This window comes from Psittacula echo, assembly GCF_963264785.1.
Source record: "Psittacula echo genome assembly, chromosome: 4".
Lineage (NCBI taxonomy): Eukaryota > Metazoa > Chordata > Aves > Psittaciformes > Psittacidae > Psittacula > Psittacula echo.
Window position 1 is genome coordinate 25,671,549 of NC_137738.1, and position 21,183 is coordinate 25,692,731.

Here is a 21,183-nt window from a genome sequence, read left to right on the forward strand (position 1 = left end):
TTTCACTTTTTTTTATGCATTACTTTAAAATTTGCTTTTTAGAATCAAAGCTGTGAAGTTCAATTTATGCTTTTAGCAGCTCTTCCAATAGCATATGTTCTGTGAATATTCATGTGCTCTAAATATATTATTTCTGGCAAAGAATACAACGTATAGATATTCTGCTTAAATATGTCATGTATGATGGAGTCAGGTTTGAGTTGAGAATCTGAAATAGATCAAGAGCTTCAATTTTTATAATAAGCTTGCAGAAGATGGTATTTATAAGAGCGCTGCTATTGAATGGAGTTTCAGGTGATTATACCTGTTCATTTACTTCAGACAGTGACACTTCAAATAAAATTAAATCAAATGTTAAACATGATAAGTTTACTTTCTTTGGATGCCACTTAGCAGAATAGAGAAGAAAGTAGTTTTGATGTTCAGATGAAGATGTGACATTCAAATTTGCAGGATGAAAACTTCTGAAGAACTTTTTCAAGTCTCTTATTTTCTGTATTTAATTTCAGCAGGTTAACTCTGCAATTCCCATTTACCTTGATTCTGCAACGTTGTAATTTCTAGCTTTTAAACCAGTTGTGACTGGGTGCAACATGCCTTCCCTTACTGATCACAAGTCTGCTTTTTAAAGCTGACTTTTCCAAAATAAGCTAAAAAAAAATATTTTGAAAACAGAATTATATCAATGTGCTAGCATTATGATAATAGTATGTCTTGTAGAGTATACCACAGAGTATTCTTTGGTCCTCATGATACTGTATTATATTTATGAATATTCTTTAAAATATTAGCCATGTCACTTTGCTAAACAGGAGGGGCTTTGTTTACAAAGCCTTCACCTTTTCCTGGCAGAAACTCAAAGTTTGATAAAATTTTATCTGAAAGAGATGTAAATTATGTGGTGCATATGGCCATAAAAAAGATCTGATTTTTTTTGAATTTTCTGTGATCTGTTTGTGTTCTCACTCATTCCTTGTACTTTTTCAAATCATAAAGGTAGAGAATATAAGTAGTCACTTTGAAAGTTTGATTAAGGAAAAAAAAAAAAAATACAAAAAAAACACCAACCCTTTGTGTTTTTTTCCTCATCTTTTTCTTACAATATCCTGTACTAAAGTCACACGGCTAAAATTATGTTATATGATTAACTGTGGTGTTGATATTAATTGTTATTATGTGAAAGTATATGAACCATCACATCATTTTCTCAGGCACTGTACAAGCAAGTAGAAGTCAGGAATGTAAGGAGGGATTTCAGTTGTATATTCAGTGCTGTTAGTCCAGTAAGCTTCCCAATATATGATTACTATTTAACTGAATAGTAGATGCATATCCTAACCATGTAAGTGAGAAAACCTTAAAAAAGGCTATCCTCTTGGGAATATAAAAAAAAAATATCTTTTTCATTATATGTATACGTGAGCAAGACTTGATGCAAAAGAGTTCAAAGAAGGTAAAACAGTTCCTTCCCAAGAATTGACCTAAAACTTAAAAGTGTAGATGCTTTCATTGTATGTGAAGCTGCTATGTGTTAAATGTGACTATGTATGAGTATCCAGCCTTCCATGCATTTTCAGGTATCATTGCAAATTATAGGCGTATATATGATTTATTAAATACATAGTCTTTATTCGTAGATCTCAAAGTAGTTTGTGGAATGAATAAGTAGTAACCATTTTACATGCATACATCAGATGGTGAGGGGAGTGAATGATGGAAAAGCTCATAGTACTTCTTGGAGAGAGTAATAAAGAATTCATTCCAATTTTCAGTAGACATTTCTCATGATAAACTGTTGTAAATGTGTGAGGACTCTGACAATATAAACTGTGTTTCTCCGTGGGTATTTTCAGCTGCTGGAAGGACTGTTTTAGGGTTTTCTTTTTCCTCTTAACACTGCCTAGAAGGTTTCAGTAGTCATTTATAATCAATTGGCTATGTAACAAAATTAGTATGATTTGGAAAAATACTGTGGTACAGCTGGTAAAATACTGCTTTTGTAAGTCACTGATAAGTATTCATAGATGAGAATATTGGTGAAAAGGTAATTCAAATGTACTGCTGTAACTGATCAACTTAACGTGATTCATTGTTTAACTCATAGCAAGTTGAATGCATTAGCAGGAGTTGTACAAAATTCGCAGAGCCAGGTACTGAAAGCGATTGGAGTCTAAACAGAAAACCAGTTTGAAATTATTTCTCTCTTACTTTATCAGTTTCTTTTTTTATGTGTTGGGTTGGGGAGTTCGTTTGTTTGTTTGATTGATTGTGCTACATATTCTTTTGCTTTGCTCATAGGGAATAAGCATGATGACGGTACACAAAGTGATTCAGAAAATGCTGGTGCACACCGGCATTACAGTAAGAGGGCAGCACTTGAAGAACACTTAAGGCATCATCACACAGAGCTGAAGAAGTCGCATCAGAAAGTCCATTCCTCAGAAAAGCAGCAAGAGCAAGCTGGTTTGAGCCAGACTGCCTTTATGATTGAGTTTTTTGATGAAGACCATCCTCGAAAGAGACGGTCTTACTCTTTTTCTCAGAATGTAGGAGGTCAGTGTCCAGAATCTCCATCTCCAGCACCTCATGCGCGAGCTGAAAGAGTGAAACCTACATCAGGAGAGAAACCAGTCCCTTCATCTGTGCAAGCTAGCTCATCGCATCATAGAGCAGTACATGGTGTTCATGCAAAACTTCTAAAACAAAAATCAGAAGAACCCTCATTACCTGTCCTACAAGCTGCATTGTTAAGGAGTTCAGGAAGTCTTGGGCATAGGCCTAGTCAGAACCAGGAGATAGACAAAAAGTTGAAAAGCCAACATATTTCTGCTGAAAAAGACAATGAGGATGACCAGAGTGACAAAGGTACTTACACTATTGAGTTGGAAAATCCCAATTCTGAAGAAATGGAAGCCCGTAAAATGATTGACAAGGTGAGAAACCTAAAATGTATACTGATGTTAAAGTGGTATATGATGTGTGGGCAACAGTCTACCGCTTCAGTTCTACTGGAAGCTGCTACAAGAACACAAGCTTTTAAGCCAGTCTGCAGTGATGAAAAATGGAATGTCATAAAAGCAGCAGTAGGCGTTTGGCTGAAAAATATTCCTGTTTGAAACTGCTATTCTTTTAGTTTGGTAGTTTTAATGTGTTTTCAAAATATTTAAGTACTGTAAGAATACTAGACAACAGAATTCAAATAACTGGGATTTTTATAAGAGTTGTTAGAGTTGAATTTTTTATGTCCCTGTGGAATACTCACCTGCTCTTAAACTCCTGTGGTCTCTGTAGTTTTCAGTATATAAACTGATTCCATCCAAATTAGTATCTAGAAATAGATTGCAAATGTTTTCTATACCTTTTAAAAAAAGTATAAAAGTATAACAGTAACTTCAATTTCAGCATCATTATAAATGGTAAGTATAAGAATACTTTCATTTTCCAGAAATGTTTGATAGTAAGTCATTTTCCTAGTTTGACTATGGTTATATACTTCATTAGGCTTAGCAATCTTACGGTGACCACGTAACTTTTGCTTCTTGGTAACAATACAGATAACAATATAAATAATAATATAAGTCATAGTTGCAGTTAAATCACTGCAAATAACTCTGGATTCAACAGGAAGATATGGGTAAGAGAAGCTACATTTAATTATTTGGCTTAGCTGACTCTTGAAAAGGATTTCTTTTCTTCCTTTGTTGTTTTTTCCTAAACAGGTTTAGAATCCTGGCATTCACTTCTAGGCATTTCTTCTAGCCAGTTTTACAGGAAATTAATCACTTAATTGTTATGAAATTATCTAAGGATTAATTTTGTATGTTTAAAACTTTTTCAGAGCTCAACAAATACATTAATACATTTAGAATGAATTCTGGATAAATGTTGAAAATATTTTTTGAAAGACAAACTAGCTTCACTGAATTGAGTTCATAGAAAAATGCTGACATAATAGGCAATGGGAAATTTTACTGCAGAGTGTTTTATTTTATAAAAGGTGTTTGTGGAGCATTTGTGGAGGAGGGGGATTAAATAAAGAGAATTGTCTTCAATAAAATTATGAACACCGTGGTTTCACCTCTTACGGGTTATGTAAAGGAGACTTTTGACTTCTTTGAGTCAATATTCAAAGAGCTTCTTAGAACTATTATTAAGTATTCCAGATGAAGCAAGTGAATATCAAAGAACATAATTGCTTCGACTTAGTGACTACAAATATTCACATTTAGTTCTTAAATTATAAATTTTCAATTAAATTGCATCAGAAAATGTGTAAGTCCTGTTTTTGCTAAGTATGTGCAGCAGGATTTATTTGGAAACCAGAAAAAATAATAACATTTGGAAATAAACAATTTATATACTTTATAAGAATGTTAATACCGTCTAATGTTTAGTAAGATTTCAAATTATTTGAAGTCTTTAATGTCTGGTCAGGACATCCACACTCTGGTTTTTGTTTGCAACAAGTGTGACCTGTTACAGGAGAGATTCAGGAACAGGAGGTGAATGTAAACATTAGGAATGGTAGTAAAGTATTGGTTAATATTCTTAGTGTTGTATTATATCATAAATAGCCGTTACTGCTAACCTAAAAAGTGTCACCATTAGAAATTAAATATTTACTAGGAAGTAAAGCAGAGATGGTTTTTATTTGAGATCTTCTATATCTTTTCACCTAGTATCTGTACAGAAGTGTTAATGAACAGTGTATTTTTACACCCAGTTCAAAGAGTCTTGCTGCGCAATTCATATTTGATTTGGTAGTATGAAAGAAGTATGACATTTTTATGAAGTGCAGGAAAACAGAAAGTGAAGAAAATCAAAACCAAGCGGAAGCCAAAATTTCTTCCTCCAGCTAAGTTCAGTTTTGCTTCAATCCTGTTTTAAATTTCTAATGCTGTGGATTCTGTTACTTTGCTAAAGGTAGATAAGTGAGGAATTAAGACAAGGACTTTAGTTAGCCTGGTGACTGCTGTACCCTTTATTGAGGATTTCAGAGAATTATTGGTATATATTATATCAATAATTCCAGTATCTCTTTTTTTTTTATCAAGTCACTCCTTTTTCTGAGCAGTTACGATGCCTGCTCAGTTGAGTCTCATTTAAGGCAATTTATTGGGTCGCAAGATTAATTGAAATTCAAGTGTTGCGTTTGTTAGGATTGGGGTGAAAATGCCCTACACGTGCCAAGAATAACTTTCTAAAGCATTTGCACAAATAATGCAGACTTGTCAGTAACAGTTTACACTAGAGTGGTGCTAAGATCCATGAGTGGTTTACCTGAAGAATTTTCTGTGGAATAAAATACTTCTGGGCTTGAGGTTATTTTCTGTTTTACTGGAGGAAAGGGTGAAAATGACCACAATATCTGAAGATTGCTTTCAGTTTGACTCATTCACTTGGGAAGCTTCAGCATTAGCCTTATTCTTGTAGGCAGAGTCTACTCTTTTCTCTAGGAAGGAATATCAGAACAAACCAATAATGCAAGAGTGGCATTAACTTGTCAAAAATCAAGGTGTGATTAATATTGCTTCTTTGAGGTAAGAATCCGAGAGAGACAGGCAGGGAAAGAAAAAAACTAAAATTCTCAAAAAAAAAAAAAAGAAAAAGCCACCTATCTACAGAATTTTAAAAAAGGAAGGAAAGAAGTTAATGTTGAGTTATATTATTCCCTTCAAAAGTACCTTTATTGCGTAATGTAGCCTTTTATTAAAGATCCTAGATTCAAGGAAAATAGATACTTATGTGAAAAGATTTTAAAAATCCAGAAAGCATGCTCTCCTGCTTATTCAACATCCTGATTTCATTTAAATTGCTAAGGATTGATTTCTTCCTCTGCTACTCTTTCTGTGTCTTAAGAAAAAAAGTATTGCCTCTGCAGCAGAAAAGGAGTAGACTAACAAACACACATTATATTTTCCTTGACCATTGTAAAGCCTGGGTTTTGAAAAGAGAATGTTTTTTTGTTTTTGCTTGGGCAAATTTCATTTCCTGATCCTTCTGAATTTAAAGATTTCTCAAGAGTTCCCATTGTAGAGATAATGGTTGTAATTTGGGAACAGTTGCAGTCTTCAGCTGTTACCCATACTAGCTCACTTCTCTCCTTAGTCAATTAACTGGTGAGAACAGGTTACCTACATAGATCCAGCTTTGTAGGTTCCACAAGTAACACAAGCCTATGCACACAGACTTCATCCTGTATTATAGACGTTTTCTCTGAAACATGCATTTTATTTTTTAGTAACTTGACATTACTGTTTCTTTCAAATCCTGTTTTTTTTTGATATATTGAGACTGAGTGAATACTGTCAGTATTACTGGTTTGGAAATGTGTTATACATTTCCCTCTTCTGTCACTAGTTTACTTGCATTCGCTGTTCCTCACAAACTCGTGTTCTTTGTGTCTTCATGTTCTGTTTAAATAGAGAGCACTTGAAAAATGTCAATAAACCTTGCCTCCTCAAAGTTCTTTCATTAGCCAGTGATTTTCTGTTCAGGTGTACAAACGTCACTTCATAAAGAGGTATGAATTGGTTAGTAGGCAAACAGGTTTTGAAAACAAATACGTTAATAATGTGAAAGAGAGTTATACTTGAATAATAGCTTCTCTGTGCTTGTTGAGCTCTTTTCAAAATTACCACTGAGAGTAATTTTATCAATGTGTAAAGAACAAAAGCTGCTCTTACATACTGCAAAGACTACCTTGAACATACCAGCCATCCAGTATTCTTTACTCACATAGCTTCAGAAAGCCACAACTCATTCTAGCACAATAGTACTCTGATTGTTGCAGCTAACGGCTAAATACAAAATAAGCCAAATTCGGGATCTTGATTTGATTTAGAGTAAGTTTTCAGTGTTACTTTTAATGCATAAAATACACAGTTGAATGGGGTGCAGTCATACTGGGTTTTTTTTCTTCACATCCTGCCTTTTGGACAGGTTCAGTGCTTTCTTCTGTTAACACTTAGAAATTGCTCTTTAGTTTACACAAAGTTGTAAATTTTCTGGTTTAGATTTTTTTTAAATAAATAAAATTTGTTCTATTGAAAGGAAGTTCTTCTCAGCAGTCGTATCAGGTAAAAAAAGTCTTCCTAGGCCACAGAAAAGGTAAGTCTGTCAGTGAGTGGAAGAATTCAAAATGATGCTTTTCCAGTTTGTCTTCCTTTTTGTTGATACAAAAAAGCTATTTTTTTAATAAAAAAAGGGGGTCCCTTTATTGTTTGTTTTATGTAGGTTTTTTCATTGGTCTTCAGCCATTTTCAATTCAGGGTATTTCTGAATGGAAATACCTTGTAGAAATTAGTATAGCAGAGTTAAACGGTTCCATGCTTGTGTGGGAAAGGAAGGAACAGAATAGAAGCTGTATGTATACTTCAATTCTCATCAACATAGCTAACCAGGGAATCTAGAATGTAACGGCAGCTCATACGCATATGGAAACATTTGGCTTAGGTATTTCTTTGGTTCCAAAATTATTTTCTTCAATTATGTTATATTCGTTTAACTTTCCTGATAAATAACTTTTTTTCATCAGCGGAATAATTTTAGATCTCAAATTCAACATACTGATTCCTAACCAGAAGTAAAACTTGAAAAAGAAGTACCAAAATCAAACCTCAATCTAGCTCTCAGCCGTCTTCAAAAAGAATTATTGTGACCATTTAATGCTTGTTTTAAAGTCTTTGTTGCCGTAGATAGACCATAATAGTAATGACCTTGTTTTTAATGCACATTATATACTATGCGAAGGGTATAAGTATTCTGTTTATATTATATTCTGTCTATAAATATTATTCTGGCATAATCTTGAGTGCGTTTTCCTCTTTAAAGGTATGGAATAACTAATAATTTTGGAAGGAAAGCTATGTTGGTGTTCTTACAGACAGCAGATTTTTCATTTTCTACATTTTTCTGCTTATGGTGATAGTTCTATTTCAGTTTAATTTCAGGTTTGGGTTTGGCTGGGTTTTTTTTGAGTATGTGTACAAATAGGAATCTATTCCAAAAGACATTTATAATGAAATGGAATCTCCTTACTCTTCTTCTGCCAGGGTATGTCTGTTCATACCATATTATATTAGTGGCTAATGTGTTCTTCAAGAACTGTGTACTTCTGAATGATTTGCTGTTGTTACTTGAAGCATTCATAAACTTGTTTACCAGATCTTGTCTTCTCTGTTGAAAAAATTAAAGTTTTATCAGTAATCCTGCAGGTAGCATGAAATATTGTTTTAAGCATTAAATAAATGCTCAGTGAAGAATTGGGTACTGTCAAGTTTACCATTAATGTTATGCTAAATATTTTGAAAGTAAGAGTGACAAAATCATCAGTAGGTATGTTATTGCATTGTGACATTCCAATATGTCTAATTCTGTGAGATATAATTTGCAAATAGTGAGCAGTGCACAGATTTTAAAGCGTGAAGCCATATACCAAATTAAAATATCTTTTTAAGCGCTGCAAGGTGTATTAGAAAATGTATATCCTGAACTCTTTTACTAAACTGTTTTGGTCCAAAACCTAGTATTTACAGTGCAAGTGGAGAAAGGAGGGGATATGTTTTTCATTACAATGCTTAATATGCATGTTATTCTACTTCCTCTTGTTATGGAATTAGCTTTGTTATGGAACTCTTCTTAGCATATTTTTGTAAGATTGGAAATGACAAACCACCTGAAAAGAATCAGTAGGTAGGGGCTGAGTTAGGAGGGGGGGTGGGAGATCTCAGCATGTTTCTGTGACTGTTTAAGGAAAAAAGACAGATGTCTGTTTTCAGGAAATTACTTTCAGGTCTTCTGTCTTTTCACACCCTCTAGGTTTAATTGTCTTACCATTGCTTCAGCAGTTTCTTATAGGAAGATGCCTTTTAGCCCCATGGAGTGTTTTGGTCACAGAATGACCATATTGTATGAATACAATAGAGTAGAACAGTTGAAGCCTACTAGGTCTTCTGAGCACATAAATTTAATCAAGAGTTCAGAGGATGTTTGTATTTTTCTTTTTCTTCCAAGGGAAGGAGTCTTACAGTCTTCAAACTTATTTTTTCCTTCTGAATTTGGAATTCTAAAGAGAATTGATTCTTCACTGTAGCAAACAGGTACAAAATATGTATGCATGTAAATATGTAACTGGCGCCTGGTAAGAGGAAGTTATTAGGCTTGGCATGTTGATCGTTTTCATTTACTTATGTAGCTTTTTTTAGACCAGAGCATCTTACATCTGATTCTGTATCTTCAATATATAGTTAAAATGACATAAACAGCTTCTGTGAAAATCCATGGCTATTCATGAGATATGCCCTGCACAGAACACAGTCTGTTCGCCTGGGATGGCTAGGATAACTGCCAAGAACAAGCAAAAACTATTAAACTCAGATTTCTCAGAAGCAAGTTTGTTAAACACAGTTCTTGCAGTAGCTAAACACAAAAAGAGCTTCGGCACTGTGCTCTGGCTCATTGCGCTTTCTCAAAGATGGGAAGAAATTGTTTGCCTTTTGTCTTTTCTATCTGATCAGTAATTGACTTCTAACAACCCATTTACTGTATATTATGGATGTCTGGACTACCCTCTTTGGAAGAATTACGAGGAGCTCAGTCTGAACACTAAGCACAGCATTGCCAAGATGATCTGCAATATGGATCTGACGCCTCTTCCATTTTCCTGCTCTCTGGAGTCTTCTCTTCCTGTCAATCAAGCATCCTCTGAGTGTGGCTTATTTACACTTTCTTCTTCTTGCTTAGTACATCCAAACTGTGTCCAAATCCAGCTTGTGTTTCCAAGACTGACTATCAGTTCACAGCTCAGCTTCTGAAATATACTTTTGTTTGACTTCCCTGACAATCAAATACACTCATCATCTTCCTTTCCTCTAAGAAGTTATGAAACATAATTGTTATTATAATTTATGTTCCCATCACTTTACAGTGGCAAATATCTTATTTCCAATTTAATCACTTGGTCCTTGCTTTATTTACGTGATCCTGTCTTTAATTCACTGTCCAGTATGGCTCCTTGCCCCTTACCTGTGCTCTGCTTTGATTTAGTTTGCTTTTTGTTAACTGTTCATCTTTGAATTCCCTTTTGCACGCTTTTTGGCTTTTGTTCTGCTTCTTGTATGCAGATTGCCTCCACTGAAACTAAGAGCATTTAAATCATCATCTTTTTCAGATACCTCTCTAGATTGTGGCTGTAACTGTTGGTAGGATCTGAAAGAATTGAAGGAGAATTATGCAAATACAAATAACTATCATTAACAGATATGTGCCTAGTTACAGGTCTCTGAATTGCAACTAGAATCTTTATTTGTTGCTTTTCTGTTAATCTTACTAATATTAGTAATTACTGCATATCTTCTATATTAAGACTACAGTGGTAAGACTATTGGGGAAACTTGAGAAACTCAAAAATTTAGAACTAGATGGGGTTCTTCAGATTTGTATTTTGAATAAGATTTATGCACCTAGTTTGTGTTAGTCCTCTTAGAAATACTTCTAATTCTTTGTGTAGTAAGTAGCTAATCCTTTTGATTCAGGAAAAATGGTTCTGACCAGTTTTTGTTTAATTTCTAGAGTGTCTCATACATATCAATGAAGAAAAACAGCTTCTGTGGTTGTAAAGAATCATTGTTTTTAATAGTTAATCCTGAAGTTATCATATTGACCTCTAGTATAGTTCATCTGTGGTACAAAAATTCACCTGTTTGGGGGGCAGGGGACGAGGAGAAGAAGGGAGAGTGAGGAAGACCAATTCCTGATCATGAAAGCTAGCTTATGTTAAAGCTGTGTTTCAGCTATGGTGACAGGTAGGTCTGCTGTGAGCCACGAGCTGTTTTCACAGGGAGATGCGTATAGGCTGCCAAAACATATTACTCTGCTTTCTACAAAATTAGCCACTGCAAAAGAGGGCAGGGCACGTGCTCAGACTTGGTCGTGTAGCTCATGTCCCCAAAATACGCTAAGGCTTCTTGCACTGCTTGCATCTTGTGTTACATAGATTTTGTTAACTCTTGTTTGTTATTGGATAAAAATTTTTAAAATTACTGGTTTATTTAAAGTTATATTTTCACTTAAAATATTAAGAAAACTGGTGCTGAGATAAAGTGATTATTATTATCTATATCGAGGTGCAATTCTTTTGCCATCAGTTATTTCATACTTCACCTCTCTATTTGTCAGGCTGAGTTTGCATTCCAGCAAGTAACAGCATGATGCTTTGGGACTTGCCGAATTTTTAGCCTGGTGTTTTGTCCCTTTCTTTTACTGGTTAGACCACAGAATGTAAATGGAGTATCACTGGGGAGTCTTTGGAGAGCTTACTGTTCATTGCTCTGAAATTGAAATGTATGTGTCAGGAACTCTGTTGTCCCCTGCCGATTTAGGAGACTTTATTGTGTGTCAGCCATAGTGTTAGCAGTTCTGCAATAGAGAAATTAAGGGATTTCTTTTTGAGCTTTCTCAAGACTGACTCTTTGAGCCAGAAGGATAACCTGAGATGCTAAGTTATTATCTAGGACCACTGTTATTAAGGATCGTAGGATCACGTAACCTGCAAAGAACCTTAGGACATCTGTAGTCCAACCCCGTGCTGAAAGCTGGACCAGCTTTGGGGTCAGACAGATTGCCCAGGACTTTATGCATTTGGGTCTTCATGCCCTACAAGGACAGAGACTTGCTTGGCTGCCCTCAGAGTGAAAAAGCTTTACTTTATGTCCTGTCTGAACCTCTCTTGTTTCAACTTACATGAGTTATCCCTTGTCCTCCTGCCATGCTCCACTGTGATGAGTCTGGCCGTCATCTTGATATGGTCCCCATAGGTACTGGGGGGCTGCTGTTAGTCACTCCCAAAGTCTTCCCTTCTCCAAACTGATCAAGTACAGCTTCCCCAGCATTTCCGCACAGGGCAAGTGGTCCGGCCGTGACCATCTTGGTGAGCCCTGCTGAGATCCCTCCAGTTAGACAATGTCTCTCGTGTACCAGGGAGGATCAAAACTGAATGCAGTGTGACCTATTAGTCCGTTTGTTTAAGAGGTCAGCTGGATTGCAGGTTAGACAAAATTATGTTAACTACATTTCATAAGTGAGGCTTGTTCTTTCTACAGCAATGTTGTTGTTCCCTTGCTATTCAAAATGTTCTGATTTGCAATGGAAATTGTTTCATGCTTCATAACAATAAAGTAGTTATTTTTAAACACCACCACCACAGTTTATACAATGTTTCTGACAGTTGCACCGTTACAGCCATGTGGCAGAGACCTTGCAGGAACCCCTGTAATGGTGCAGATTGGTTCAGTGCCTAGATTTTTCTCTGTCAGTCAGATTTCAGGGATTCTGGGAAAATTATTATACTGGGGTGGTTTTGGGAGGATTTTTTGGTTTTGTTTTTGGTTTTTTTTTGGTAGGTATTTTTGTGTGTGTGTGGTTTTTTGGGGGGTTTGGCTTATTTTTTTTGGTTTGGTTTGGGTTTTTTTTTATGTTGTAGCAAAATTGAAGCATTCAGGATGAAAAAATCTAGTCTTTCTGCTAAAATACAATCTCATATAACTAGACAGAGTACGGTAGAAAACTTAACTTTCCAGAATGTTTGCTTGTAGAAAGCTGTTAGCTTGGAAATACCTTTCTCTGGTAGTTTGGTTTTTAAATTATTTCTGTGTAATGAAAGAGCATTAATACCTGCTTAAAAAAATTAAAACTCTAGGAATTGTTTTCTTCACAGTACATACTGCTACCTAAGTTAAAAAATAAATGTATTACTCCTCAAACCTCAAACTCTCTAAAAATCCATGATTTTGTGCAAGTCCTTATTGTTTACAGGGATACAAAGTGAAAAAGTTTTATTTCACTTAATTTTTTTCACTGATAGCTGTGGGCTGGATATGTGTGATTTGAGGTCATTAGGAACGTTCTTGAAGTCCTAAATGAATACATAGAACCCTTTTACCTCTTTTATCAAAAATAAAACAGAAAAAGGCATTCTTCTCATGTTTCAAACAGCTTGCTGTGTCCAAACCTGTACTGTGGAATCTGGCTTTGTCTTTTTCTTCCCTAAAATACAGTTAATCAAAATATATGTGATAGTTGCTTCTGTTTAAAGCTGTAGCTGCTGCTTCTGAAAAAATACAAGCTTTACAGAAAGAAACTTCAGTCTTTTTGTATAAATATATATATATATATAAAAGATGCAGTGATGGGTGTCATCAGCATTTCCTCAGGATTTTTTTTGGTTTGGTTAAGTTATCTCCTAGATTTCACTAAATGACTTTGAAATCGTGAAGATATTTAAAGAACAGAATTGACTGAACACTTGGAAACCTTGAAGAATGCTTTTCAGTATTTGTGGGAAGATAGAGGTTTCTATCCATTTTCTTTAATTTCTTTAATCACAACAGCTCATTGTTTACACACATACTTTACCAGAACAACCTGTAAAGTACAAATTGCATTTTCCTAAATGGTAGAGGAATGGTTTCCAGCACAAAACTTAAGGTTACACCATGGCTGTTTTTGTTGAGACTATACTCTCATTATTTAGTGAACAGTGTACTAAGTGGAATAGTGATCCTGAAATTCTGATGGTATTTATTTTCTGCAGATGCGTGACAGGTGTGTAAGTGATGTTGTCAAACACTAAACATAAGTTGTTTTGGTTTTTGCATAGGTTTTTATATTTAAAGTCTTACTTATGCATTAATGGCATTTTTTCCAAGGGGTTTTTTTTATATATATATATATATATATATATATCACAGTTTTGAAACTTAGTCTTTTGGACTAGATCACACTTGTGTGAATCATTTCTTTCTTGCTAAGAAAAGGTGCTTTACAGTTGTGCAGCCATGGAACAGAGGGCAGGTGCTCCTAGATGTGGAATGAATGTGTACTCCAAAAATTTACATTTACTGAAGAAGATGCTTTCCCTTTTTAATAATAGTGTCACCAGATGTTTTGCTTATCTGTTCTGGCCTTTAATATCCCCACTATATATACAGAGGGAACATTAGGAGTAGTATCAGGAGGTAAATCTGTTACTTCGGTCTTGCTGCTACCCATATTACCTTTCACAGTAAAAATACACAATATTAAATTTGGGTTTGCAGTAATTTCAGTAATAGAACAAAAATAATAAAATTTGCTTGAATAGGATTTCAGTACTAGAAAAGGTAAGACTGAAAGAAGCCATGTGTGCTGTTGTTTGTGATACAAGTTGAGGAATTTGACGTGGTAAGTGGATGTGCCACCAGGTAATAATATGAAGCAATTTACAGGCAGCAATTTACTCCTGCAGTCCTGATTAGATGGAAGTGTTGAATTCATATTTTTATTCAGGTGCTTATGTGATAAAATCAGATTTTCCTTTCATTTAAAGGAACATGTAAAACTGTAATCAATGGAACTATATTAAGTGGGAAAAAACTGGCTGCAGAATAGTAGTATATTCAAAGAAAGGAGGTAGTGAACAATAACTGGTTTGTAGCTTCAAAAATTGCCACAACTGTGCAAATCAAGAGTATATAATTGAGAAAACTTAACTTATATGATACTTTTTTGTTTTTTAAAGAAAATAAATATTTATGAAATAATTTAGGGAACTGGTGCTAATTGTCTCTAGACGTGATTCATGTATAGGTTGAAAATTTGAGAGCATTGCCTGAATTTTAGAAATGCAGAAAGCATTTGAAAAAGCTTCCTCAGTTACAAATGTATAAATGCTATAGTAACATCTTACTGGATATTTAGAAGAGCATAAGGAGGGGTTAAATGACAGGGGGCCTAATTTTTAATGTATTTTTTTTTCCTTGTACTTCTCAGACACTAAAAACCATTATGGTTTGTGGCCATCTAGTGGTGAATCCGTTTAAAATGCACTAAACTTGTTCAGATTTTTAATAAACCTCTGGCTTTGCTGTGCAAAACTGAATTACAGAATGTTTGGGGGAGAAAATAATTCGGTATGTCTTTTTGTCCTTTGCACTAGCAGTATTGTTTACAGGAGAATAACCTCCATGAAAGTAATTTCCTTATTTCATTTTCTTTGTCTTTCTCTACAACAAAACAATTTTTGATGTTAGCAGCTAATTTTAATCTGTGTGTGTGTTTCCATTTTTATTCTGTAATTTTTTTTAATGCCCAAGTCCTTAGTAGTAAAGTAGTGAACTTAATGCCTAGGCAGAAATTGATAGATTTTATAAATTATGTTTCCAACATACAAAATATTCTCTAAAATATTTTTGAAGTATGTGTTGATTCTGAAGGGAATTCATATTTCTTAGTATCTGTGATTCATAAGAAATTTGACAGACAATATAATGGCTTTCCTGCTTAAGTACTTATTACTAAATTGCCTTGGTAATAACATTTTTCCAGTATTTTTCTCTAAGAAATATTTTCTACATGTCATGGAAAAATTATTCTATCACAAGCAGAAGGGATTACTGCAAACTTCAGTAGCCAACAGTGTAGTAGAGCAACTATGGCAGGTCACATCTTGAATGAGATGAGTCTACATGGCTTGTGAGATGGTGGACTTCTAACATCTATGAAGTCCCTAACAAATTAAAAACTGAAATTTTGTGTTAGAGAAACAATTCAATAAGCATATTAATAACATGTATAAGCATTTGTGTTTCTTGTTTTCATTAGGGAATAGCAAAAATGTAAAAATTCGGTGGTTACAGTTCTTGGTCTTTTTCCTTAATTGGGAAATGGAATGTCAAATGGGTTTTGTAAAGATTTTGACTTTAGCTTTTGTTTCTTTCATCAAAGTGTCATTTTTACACATCTGACCATTCCAACTAGCAGTTCCTTCACTTTTCACAATGTTGACATGGTCTTTTTCTAATTGCTGTATATATTTTTCCTATTTAATTTGTAGATTTCACCAAGATGACAAATAAGCATAATACAGCAAAACCTATTTAAACTCACTATCCAGCATGCCACCATCCATCCATTAACATTGAACATTGTATCAGGATGGTATTGGGTTAATGTATGTAATGATTTGTTTCATTTTCAGGTATTTGGAGTGGATGACAGCCAGGATTATAATAGGCCTGTTATCAACGAGAACCAGAAAGATTTAGTAAAAGATTGGGCTATAAATTCTGCTACAGTAGTGCTGGAAGAAAAAAGACCACTGAGTACAACTGGATTTCTTGACACAGAGGTAGAATTTAATTTTTGAAGGTCTTCTTTTTTCTTCCAATAAGAGAGAGCACTAATAACTGACCAGTAAGTGTTAAACAACAAACAGACCCATGCCTAGAAAACATTAGCTCAGATGTATAAGTATTTTACTTTTTTTAGGCCTTTATTGCATTATCAGAACTTCTCTGTCAGAAATGTTACATTGTGGAGGTTTTCAACTTTGCTACCTTTCTATGTGCACTAACACCAGTGTATTGGAAATGTAGCAGGAGCTTCCTTACAACATTATATTGCAACATACATTTGTATAACGTAGGCTTCTTGTAAGTTATGCAGCAGAACTGAGGAAAAGCTGATTATGTTTTATAGCCCAAAGCAAGTAACTATATTAAAATTCAGAAATAAGGTGTCTGAATTTAATGCGTGATACAAAGTTAGCTAAGAAAAAAATAGTGGATAATACATTTCAGATTTTTTTTGCAAAGCCAGAGAGCTCCAGGTTTTTACATTCACAGTTTGAGTTCTCAAGTCAGATGCCACTCATGAGGAGCCACTTGCCTCAGAAGCAGTATAATTTAATCAGTTGGTGAAAGATCAGGAAAAGGAAAATGCCTGTTCTTTATATATGACTCGGAATACGCACGCAAGCTAGATGTTAATTGTATTTCATATTGAAATCTTGGGTGACATTCTGATGTCGTTGTCACGGATAAACTATAACTTGAAATGTGTTGGGAACAGAACAGGCTCACACTGGAGCAGAATTAATCTGTAAAAGTAACGAAGCACATGAGTCTTACTGCTACTTGCCATGGCAAACTGTTACTGAAGTATGATCCTGTAAATTAGCGAACTTCATAAATAAGCAAATTTTCTGGAATATATCAAAAGCTTTAAGTATAACTTTGTGTGCCTCCTATGTGAATACATTGGGGTTAGTATCTAGGAATCTGTTCCTCCTAGAGGAGGTCTGCTTTATCATGGTTGTACTTTAGCTGCTGTGCAGTCTTAATACACTATGTTACTGCATCTAGATTAGTATCTTTGAATAGTTTCTCTAAGCTTTCTGCTTGGAGTAAATTATTGCCGTACAGCATGTTCATATTACGTGGAAGAATTTGACAAACTTTGGCTTTCACCTTGCTTCTTTGCATGAATCTATAACTACAATCTCTCTCTCGTTTTTTCATGGCTTTTGCAAGATTCAGCTTTTTTGTGCTGTATCAGTTTTCAAGGGTATTAAAAGTATTGATATTTTCCTATTTCTATAATTTCACAAGCAAAAAAAGAATATATGATTTATTTTAGAAACATAATCCAGCTTTCCAGGTGTCATAATTTGCAAATAATGGGGTTTAATTTTAGAAGATTGAGACTTCTGCAGTCATAGGGCAGGTGTAAGAATCCTTCTGGAAACAGCATACTAAAACTTGCTTTGATTTATGTTGAAATTACAAGAATTATGCCTTTTTATTGCTGTGGATGCTTTGCTGAATACAAAAGTCTACATACATTAGGAAGGGAATGGGTTATTTGGTGTAGTCTTAATTTACAAGATAACTACAAGAAATGACAGGAAAAAATTAAAATTGATCAGTTGATAAAGGATCAGAACTGACAGAAACAATGCATATATAGAAAGCATTAGTGTAAGAACAGTTGAGGACAGATGAAAATGGAAAAAAGCTTACCAGAGAAAGTTAAAAATAGAAGTTAGTTGATACATATGTAGAAGAGAAGCTAATTCAGAAAAAATCAGAAAAATAAAGGTGTGTTTTGTAGTATCATAATGGGAAAACAATCATGAGAAAACTCTTGAGAGAATATTGTAATATTTCAAGTAATTACTAAAACTTACAGTCAGTTTGTTTTATCATTATGAAAGGGAGAGAGGCAAGCGTGTTTGGTTTGTAAATTATGTGGGTATCATGTTCTCATTATGTACAAACTTTTCTGCTTGTGGCTTTTGGAAGACTTACTGCATTACTAGGCTGCAGATCATAAGCTAATAAACCTTGTTGAATATCTTGGCTAAATAGTGGTGGCTTCAGGGTAGCTCAGTGTTCCAGCCTTGCATCCACTCAGATTCTGGGTAGACCATCTTCCAGCCTGCCATCACAGTTGTACCTGTAGATGATTCAGCAGAATGAGGCAAATGTAGAGTATGATTGACAGAAGAAGCAGGGAATAAAAAATTAAGATATTTCAATTGAGGAAAATGGAAAAGATGGCTTTGGAAATAATGAAGATCCTATAAAAACAATTTTGGGGTTGAAAGATTATTCTGAACTTAAATATCTTAACTTTACAGGGTTTGTGAAGTGTCATGAATAACATGTTTGGAAAGAACCTTAAAGACTGCTTTTCTTAAAAGGAAATTCTCACCTTTTCCTTTGATATGACAAGCTTTGGTACGTTAGTGTATGTCATGAGACTAAATGAAATGCAGAGTGCATGTCTGACGCAGTTGGATTGAGCCTGCATGCACTGGTTCTTGCCTTTCCAGTGATTACAGATAGGCAGTAAAAATATTAAATCTATCTCTTTAAAATATTTAAATGTTTTTATTTTCTATATTATAAGCTGCCACTTGCCAACCGAGGTAAGTGTGATTTAAGAACAAAAATTAAATAAGATAGATAACAAAGAGAATATTGTTGTTGTTCTTGTTGTTATTTATTCTTACTATGTGAACTTGATTAATAAACACACTGTAGACATTTGGGCTCTGATTTATCCATCCAGCTTCCATTTAATTTTCAGTGGTCAATTGTCTGTGCTAACCACAGTTCTTAAAAACTGTACCTGCTTTAGCAACATTGTCTTTGATGTGCTTCTAAGGACATACCTGGTTTTTGTTTGGTTTGTGTTGGAGTTTTTTAAATTTTTTGAAAAGGCTGCTGCACATTTTGAAACCTGGTTCTGCATCTGCAGCGTCACCAGTGCCATTAACTGCCGTGTTCCTTTCCTGTTTTGAATGCTCATTTCATGTCTTTCCCACTGAAGAGAAAAGAAATAATACTGCTGACATTCTGAATACTGAATAATTTCATTTGTGTAAATATTTGATACACTGCTTCTTAGAAGTGGAGAACTGCCATGTGTATTCAGAGGCTGTATTTCCTTTTGTTTGTCCTAATTACAGTAATTTCCTGCCCTTCTGTAGAGCAAACCATTTAATCTGAAGTTTGATGCGTACCTTTTGGTTGAACTTAGATGCTATACTGAAACATAGGATGACTGTGTCACTAGTATCATGTGGCTATGAAAATGCTAATATGACCCTTGGAACAATGTATTGTCAAGTAGAGAAGGGCAGTGTTGTAGCCATGGTGGAAAGTGTCGGTGAAATTTCCTCTGAAATAGTGGCCATAGAATATTTATCAGCCATGATTAAGAAGGATGAATACAAGATTAGAGAAGGTACAAAGAGGGCGACTCAGATTATTAAGAGCACAGAGATTGACCTTACAAGAATGGATTGATACAATTCATTTAGTATAGCAAAGTAGTGGCTGAGATGTATACAGTTGATGGAGTTAGTTGTTTAAGATAGATGTCAGCGTTGTTCCAGGAACAAATGTGGAGACAGTGGCTGAAAAGAAAGTGAGCATGGAAATCTGAAAAAAGATCATCACCCCTGGAATAATATGGTCCTGAAGCAGGTAGAGTGAGGAGGGACTAAAAGAACTGCTTTCAAGACAACACTTCAGTTTATTAAAGGGTGACATGATACGATTCTTACAGCATGAAATGGCTGGAGTATGCGTCTGAAAGGACTTCTCATTCTTTTTTTATTCAGCTTGTTGAAATTTATTGAAAAAAGAAAAATTATTATTTTGCTTTGAAATGCCAAGTATGGAGATGCTTCCAGGTGTCCTGTGTGTGCGCTGTGAAGTTTTTTCCAATGTACAGCCTGAAGTCCTAAATCTTCAGGCTGGAACAAGAAATCCACAGGAATCCATTGGTCCGTTTTCTGAAGATCTGTTAGTCTAATTTAGTTTGTATATGCAGTAAGCAAAAGGGAAAGCAGATTTAACATGGAAGTTGAAATGTTGCTATCTCTTACATGAACCCAGCGTTTCTGGAAGACTAGGAAATTCCTTTTGGTATTCAAGAGATTTGGAGGATTGCTTGCTTTCCTGTAAATGGATATGGATTATAGAAAGAACATTAGGATAACTGAATGTGACTTTTTTAATGTGTGTTTTATAACTCTTTCACCTTTCAGTTGTGCTTAAACTACTATCAAAAGAAACTGCTTTTCATAGTTCTGTATTTTGTGCTTTAGTATATAGAGTTGTCAGAATACACATTTACATCCACTGCTAAGTAGAAAACTTTTTTTTTTAGTGTGATTATTTTCAGAGAAAAGTAATTTATTATGTTGCTTTGCTTCAGTTAATCTGCAAAGTTTTAATATATTTCTCTATTGTGAAGTAGAATTCAGATTTCCAATACATATCATATCTCTAGCTCTGGAATTGGCTAGGCAGTACACAAGGAGCTAGTCAGTGTTTCTGTACTAAAGGTAATGGGGATGTCTATCATGTTTGGGTTTGGTTGTTCTTAATAGGTTTATTGAAGATGGCAGTTCACTAGTACAGACAGGAAATAGGGGAAAGTTTAGAGATATGAAGGAAAAATGAGGCTTCAGCAGTAGTTGTCAATCTGAAGCATTTATGCTTCACGTATTTGCGTTTGGGGGTTTTGTGATATTTTTTTCTAGCACTCTTTTCCGTGTAATGTGTTCAGAAATGCCAATGAATAACAGTTCAGTTCAGTTGCCTCTCTTTGCTGTTATTAGACTTGAATTTGATAACATTTTGATTCTAAGAAATGAATTCACAATGTGGAAATTTATATAATAATTCAAATAAATTATTTGGTGCATCTCTGACTTACTACATTCATAATATTCTGAAAGAGATTTGTGATGTTCCACTTGTGTGCATTAATTATGGTCATTCGTTTAATCAGGAGAAATTCAAGATCATAAATTCAAGTCTTCTCAAATGTCTAAGTCACTTTTAATTT

At 34.6% G+C, this 21,183-nt stretch overlaps 1 protein-coding gene across 1 annotated transcript in view; it reads left to right on the forward strand.

Annotated features, from left to right (window-relative positions):
* CEP170 (centrosomal protein 170) overlaps positions 1 to 21,183 on the forward strand; it is a 76,112-nt gene that overhangs the window by 23,354 nt on the left and 31,575 nt on the right. The window contains exons 8-10 of the mRNA XM_080616498.1: positions 2,299 to 2,463; positions 2,632 to 2,933; positions 16,016 to 16,165. Of these exons, the coding sequence (XP_080472624.1) occupies positions 2,299 to 2,463; positions 2,632 to 2,933; positions 16,016 to 16,165 (617 nt within the window). The remainder of the gene's footprint in view (positions 1 to 2,298; positions 2,464 to 2,631; positions 2,934 to 16,015; positions 16,166 to 21,183) is intronic.